At 33.6% G+C, this 6,664-nt stretch overlaps 1 protein-coding gene and 1 long non-coding RNA gene across 2 annotated transcripts; one reads left to right on the top strand and one right to left on the bottom strand.

Annotated features, from left to right (window-relative positions):
* Positions 1-2,333: 2,333 nt before the first annotated feature.
* On the bottom strand, positions 2,334-3,813 carry LOC108374756 (uncharacterized). The gene is made up of 3 exons (XM_017630774.1): positions 3,551-3,813; positions 2,963-3,457; positions 2,334-2,461 (listed from the first exon to the last, which is right to left on the bottom strand). Exons 1-3 carry the CDS (start codon positions 3,639-3,641, stop codon positions 2,334-2,336), a joined length of 714 nt encoding a protein of 237 aa, XP_017486263.1. The 5' UTR covers positions 3,642-3,813.
* A 793-nt stretch (positions 3,814-4,606) lies between these two features.
* LOC108374758 (uncharacterized) lies at positions 4,607-5,555 on the top strand. The gene is made up of 3 exons (XR_001849078.1): positions 4,607-4,840; positions 4,918-5,071; positions 5,136-5,555. It is a non-coding gene; the product is annotated as an uncharacterized LOC108374758 (long non-coding RNA).
* The last annotated feature ends 1,109 nt before the right edge of the window (positions 5,556-6,664 follow it).

The raw sequence follows: 6,664 nt of genomic DNA, 5'->3' as shown, positions 1-6,664 counted from the left end.
GCAAGACAGGAACCGAACCATAAATGGACTGAGCGAGAGGTGTTGCTTATAATTGATTTCCTCCACCAGGAGGCAGATTTTGAGGTATGTTCTGATTAATCTTTATAAAAATGTATTATTTACATAGATTAATTGTTGCTTTTATTCTCACAGGCTCCATCGGCTAAGTTTTTTTACAAACGTTTTCTGGAGAAAACGCAGTTAAATGTTACTTGGGAATTAGTACGGTGGAAGGTGCGGCATTTGAAATCTCTTTACAACAAGGCCAACGATTGGCTGTCGGGTACTGGTGCAGGACTATTGCATAAAAGTGATGGCGTAACCATAGAAGGTAAGTAGATGTTATTATAAAGTGTGACTTCGGGACTATACAAAATACAAAACGACCCTACCACAGGAAAAGATAACCGCGGATGCATGTACATACATTTTTGCCTTTACAATCTACTGTGGTATTGAAGTAAAAGAGAGTGATGTTTTTATTCTTAAAGCTTCTAAGTCTCCCAAGCTATTATATTTAAAATGTGAATTAGAAATACTTATGTATTTGTTTTCAGAAAAATTGGCTAAAACGTGCCCAACATTTCGATAGGCTAAAGGAAGTGTTTGGTAAGAGGTTCGCAAACATTCAGCCACTTCTAGTGTCCACGGATGTGTCAAGTCCAAGTCCACCACAGCATTCTCCTGCCAGTCCAACTATTGTATCTCCAAGTAGTCCTGAGCTAGTGAACGAAACTGCTGTTGACAATTCAAGTGCCGCACCAGCTACAGCACCAGCTTCTTCCTCCTCGTCTAGCTTTCCTAGGGAAGTGGCACCCCGTACTGCTCCCAAATCGTCCATTAGCCAACTAGCAGCCGTACAAAAAGAAAAAATTGCTTTCGAAAAAAACAAAATGGAATTCGAGCGGGCAAAGTTTGAGAAGGAAAGTGAAACACAAGAAAAGAAAGTTTCAGTAGAAGAAAAAAGACTCGATATTGAAATGAAAAAACTAGAAAGTGAAGACAAGTGGAAAGAGAAAGAGTTAGAATTGAAAAAACTAGAAATAGAAATGAAAGAGAGAATTTCCAGATACGAAATTGATAGGAAGTACAAATAGTTTTCTTTTTTACTTATAAAAAAAAATACACTTGTGGTCAGCTGACTAATGTTTATATTTTTTTTATAAAAGTTTAGCACTTTACCTAACTAGCGCCACGTAATCAGCCAAAAAAAATTATTAAAAATCAACGCGATTTTCTAGCGTCTGGAAATTTGCACTTTAATCTACTAAAATTTAATGAACTACCAAACTGTATACCCAAAATTTTTCTTAAATATCTTAATAAAAAGTTTAAGATTTTCCTGTGCAAATGTTAAAGTTTGTTGAATTTTCATAATTTTGGTACGAAGTTTGAAATTTGGATTTACGTGGCACTAGTTAGGTAAAGTGCCAAACTTTTTAAAAAAAATATAAACATTAAATAAACAAAAGAAAAATAGTCAAAACTAGTCAAAATATCACTTAACTTAATCAGCTGACCACAAGGGTATATAAAACGACAGAAGTACAAATGAAATAAGAAAAACAAGTTAAAAAATGCGAACTTGATAAGTGCATATAAAGTTCTTTTATTTATAAATATAAAAGTTATGTATGTTCAGCTGCAAACAAGATAATAGTAACAAAAATTAAAATGATGCTGTTGGCAACTTATGTTTATTTATTTATCGTTAATAATTTTCATTTACATAAAACATGGGTCGATATATATATATATATCAGAAACAAAATAAATAAAACTTTCAAAGGTTTCACAAAGTTTACAAAAACTAATTAAACTTACAAAAATTCAAAATTTCACCCTCCACGAAAATAATTGTAAAAAATCAACGGTCATTTTTATCGACTTGAAACTTACACTTTATTATTCTAATTTGAATTGGCTACAAGGCTGCTTACTCAAACTGTTTCTAGGAAATCTAACTAAAAAAATTTTAATTTTGATTAATATTTTTTTAAGTTTAATTAGTTTTTGTGAACTTTGTGCAAGCTTTGAGACTTTTATTTATGTTGTTTCTGATATGGATCGACCCATGTTTTATGTAAATGAAGATTATTAACAATAAATAAATAAAAATAAGTTGCCAACAGCGTCATTTTGATTTTTGTTGCTATTAAATTATTTTAATTAAATTAAATTAAATTATATTAATGAAATTAAATTAATTAAACGAATAAACACTTTCTATTATTAAATAAAAAATTGTTTGTTTAATAAATATTTTACATCCTTTTAGGAACGAACCAATCTTAAGGTAGGTTCATAAGAAATGATAAATTTTTAGTATTTTATTAATCGCCTACCATTAATGCACACAAATAGCTGCGTTTGGATTCTGCTTGACTACTATTTTGACCAATTTCATTCATAGTAAGCTCATCCAGTTCCTCGTCATCTTCAAGTACGTTATACATATAATCTACATCATGAGATGGGGTTCGTAGTATGTTATGCAATATGCAGCAAACAAGGAACCAAGTTGAACAAAAATTATGACTCTTCTCATCTTGAATGCGAACTCGCAGCTCTTTCAGGCTTCCAAAACGCTCCTTAAGGAGCCCAAAACAATGTTCTATCCTCACGCGAAATCTACTATGGCGTAAGTTAAAGGCCTTGCGTCTGGCGTAGTCCAACTGTTGGGAGTTTGATCGATATGGGGTAATGACGGTTTTTAGTAAGGGATAAGCAGAATCTCCTGCTAACCATTGGTCAAAAGAAAAAAAATTATCTTCTTCAGTACAGAGGGTACTAGTACGAAACATGCGAGCATCGTGAACACTTCCATAATGTCCGACTACAACATGTCGAATCTTCAGTTGATGGTCACATACAACTTGCGCTTTGATAGAGTATATCCGACTTTTAGAAAAATAAGTTGTATGGTTTTTCACTGGTGCTTCGGCAAGTTTCAGTTCAGTACCGTCGATGTATCCTATACAATGTGGCATCTCATTATACGTGTTTTTCACTATTTCTTGCCTTTCAGCAGCATCCGGCCAGTAAATATATTTGGACTTGAGTTCCAAGAAAGCTTGAAAGACTCTCTTTGTTATTTTGTAAATAGTTTCACCATCACCAACTCCAAACACTGAAGCTATTTTCCTAATAGCCGCATTTTCGCCTGATGAACCTAAACGAAATAAAACTATGGCCAGTTGATGATCCACCGAATATTGTCTAACAGAGTGCGATTTGTTAAATTCGATATTGTTTCTAATCAAAGACAGTATAAATGTAAATTGGTCTCTCGTAACTCTAAGCATCTGCCGAAAACGGTATTCGTCTAATTGTGGAAGGATAGTGGTTCTCCATTCCAAACTTTTAGGCACTTGTTGAAAACTTCCCCGATAGTTCGATAAAGTGATTATAAGTTCTTCATTCAAATTTTCCATAATCTCCCAGAAACTAGCTTCATCTAGAAATTTTAAATTAGCAATGAAAGCGAATCGATAGGATAATAAAGTTTAATACAGTAAATATACATATACAAATGTAGGTAAATAACTACCATCCTGAAGCAGAATGTCGAAAGCAGCTTGTTCAATCAGAAAATTTATAATTTTTTGCTTTTCAGAAGTGCGCGGCATTTTTGTGTTCATTAATTGTTTTGTTTTTTGATAGGTAAAAACAATGCCACATATGTAATCAGCTGTTTGACTTGAATGCAACTACAGTTTGCAATAGGGGTGCTCTCGTACTCTTGCAAATTTTGAATAGTATTTTTCCATTTCGTGCAATACGTGCTACGTGCAACACTTCGAGAATACCCCTAATATTGCTTATTGGAAAAAGCATAATTTGTATCTTACAGATTCATAATACAATTTTGCATACTCAGCAATTATGCAGCTGCATAATTGCGACTCATTTAACTTCTTTGTTCGAAATTTTCGCATTGAAATTTGATATATTTTTTCCGCTCCGAATGGAAAATTCCATTCAAAGGCGTCAAATAACTTCTTTGTCCAAGACATTGGCATTTCATCATAGCTTTGTAACTTAAACAACTCGAGTTTTAATTTATCCGCGAAGACGCGGATTAATATATATTTTTTTACTGTTTCCCAAATGGGGAAACATAATTGGCGCCCAACGTGGGGTTCGTGAGTGTTTTAAATTCGCAAAACAAAATCGCGCATTATTTAATATCCTTCAAAGGATTAGTCGCGATAAATAAAGGCTTGTACAGCCAATAACAAAAAATTAAGTCCAATCTATAACTTAGCTCAATTCTGCGATTCTAAATTCCAGACCCTCCAGAATAGAGGAGCCTCCCTTCCTAGAAGGGATCACAAGTAAAAGAATAATTTTTTTTATTATTATGAGGATTTTTACTATTGGGGTACAAACGTATCCCGGGTGTGTGTTTACGTATATAATGTGTTTGGAAGGCTGTAGCTCCTGAACCAATGGTCCGATCTGGTTCAAATTTTGAATTTGAACTCAAAACTAAATAATCTGCCTAGATCCGAAGTTAGCGGTATAGAGGTATAGCGGTTCAAAAGTTACAACACTTCAAAGTTGAAAGTGGATACATTTGTACCCGGGTGTGTGTTCTAGGGTTAAAACCTCTTTGTCGAATCAACCAAATGTAAAGGAGCTACTGGAAGTTTTAAAGGAATTGAAAGCAGATGTATCAGCCATCAAAACCATTTCAGCAAGCCATGGTGTTGTTTTGGATAAATTGGTGCAGAACTTCTTACCAAAAACCTCCAATTTAAGGATTTTACCATTTAAAACGATTGAAGAGATTAAGTCTGCAGACAACATTTTATCACAGTACCCTCATGATGAATTGGTATGCCCATTGATTGCTTAAAATTTAAGTTTTCATTTCAGACTTTTGAACTCATTACGCATTATATATAATTTCAGGTCACATACGTACGCACTACTGTGGGTGTTACTCCAGTTAGAAAAATCGTTCCCTTCTTATTTGCGGAATGCACTCTGCCTTTCATTAATTGGGATGGTCGCCAAAAAAAATTTGCTGTAAAATCATTAACTTTTTTCAAAGAAATTCTTTTTCGTAAGTATGTTACATATGTATTCAACATCAGCATTCTACCATATACCCCACTTTTATTCAACAGGTGCTGTTCACGGTCCCGATATGGACTTTTCTAAATATGACGGTGTAATGCGGATGGGGTTTCGAACCTCGAAAAACAAAATGTATAAAAATAAATCCAATCAACCAGAATTTTATGATTCGAAGATTTCATTGTTTGATTATTTTTATTTATCCAAAATGTGTAAAACTAGAAGTAGAAGTAATTATTTTAAGTTTCAAGGTCAACCATTAAACACCTCTCGCGTTTTCTTTCTGTTGTACTGTGAAATAAATATATATATTTTTTTTTTTAAACAAAATTTGCGAAATTAAAACATATAATTTGTTATTGATAGATCTCATTTATCCATTATTTTTTAGTTAAACAAAATGTGAATGTAAATTCTACATTTAATGTATGAAAAACTTAGTAATCAAAATGAATTCAAATATTCTTACATATAAGTGGATGTACATTGAAATCAATTAAAATTTAAATGTAAATTCTACTTTTCATGTAATTAAAAATGAATACTCACAAAATGAATTCAAATATAATCAGTGTATTTACTATAAAAAAAATTAAAATTTTTATTTTTAGTTCAATTAGGAAATCGATGCGCATCACTCCCGCATTATAAGTTGCTACATAGATGCGCATCATTCCCGAAGTATTAGTTGCTAAATAGATGCGCATCCACATCACAGTATTAGTTGCAAAATAGATGCGCATCTACACCGCAGTATTAGTTGCTAAATAGATGCGCATCTGCACTGTAGTGTTAGTTGCGAAGAGAATGCGCATCACTTCCGCGTTATTTGTTGCTAAATAGATGCGCATGTTTCATGCAACTGTTGCAGTGCATTTTCTGCGCAATATTCACAGGAAAGTGATGCGCCAATTTCCAATGACATGCCAATGGGAAAAGATGCGGTATCTGCAACAAGAAGGATGCGCTTACGCGCCTCTACGAAGTGCTTCTAAAGCGCTTCCGATGCGCAATTCGCCCTATGGAGTTAGCACACGCTTTGCTAATTCTTCAACCAATAACCGCTGACTTGACACTTACGCTAGCTATTGACCCAAAAGCCAATAATAAGCTGTGTCAAGTTAAAGTGAAATGCAATAAGTTAATAAACAGGAAACTGTTATCTTTTTATTAATATTTGCAAATTACATTGTGTTGACAAAAATAGCTGTGTCAACAGTAATACTTTAAATTCAATAATAATTCTTATTAATATTCGCAATTACATATTTACCCTTTTCCGGTCGAGCGTCTGGTACATATTTCAAAACATAACTCACACGTTTTGCAATAGTAATCAAAATTTTGTTATAAAAACTGAACAAATGTAAATTTAGTTGATAAGTCTTAATCAAGCCTCCAATAAAGCGGGCATAGCCCTAGCCTCAACGTATTTCGTTTTATTTAGTGTCCCTCCAACAGAGAGGACACCAACTTGTATGATGCACCCACTACACAAATTCGAGAGCACACAATGCATAAATACACACCCATACACACATAAATGCGAGTCACATTTGACGCCCACGAAGGCATCAGT

The sequence above is a fragment of the Rhagoletis zephyria genome, unplaced genomic scaffold (genome assembly GCF_001687245.7).
Source record: "Rhagoletis zephyria isolate East Lansing unplaced genomic scaffold, Rhagoletis_zephyria_1.1 Rzeph_scaffold_08105, whole genome shotgun sequence".
NCBI classification, from domain to species: Eukaryota; Metazoa; Arthropoda; class Insecta; order Diptera; family Tephritidae; genus Rhagoletis; species Rhagoletis zephyria.
Note: the sequence above shows the minus strand (reverse complement) of the source record. Positions and strands in the feature narration are given on the sequence as shown.

What these genes read in the sequence shown, in the direction of transcription:
- LOC108374756 (XM_017630774.1), bottom strand. Translation starts at nt 3,641, where the DNA reads ATGAACACAAAAATGCCGCGCACTTCTGAAAAGCAAAAAATTATAAAT. An exon ending in CGACATTCTGCTTCAGGATG is followed by an intron (nt 3,458 to 3,550) that starts GTAGTTATTTAC and finishes TAAAATTTCTAG; the next exon opens with ATGAAGCTAGTTTCTGGGAG. An exon ending in TTGTATAGGATACATCGACG is followed by an intron (nt 2,462 to 2,962) that starts GTACTGAACTGA and finishes CTCATGATGTAG; the next exon opens with ATTATATGTATAACGTACTT.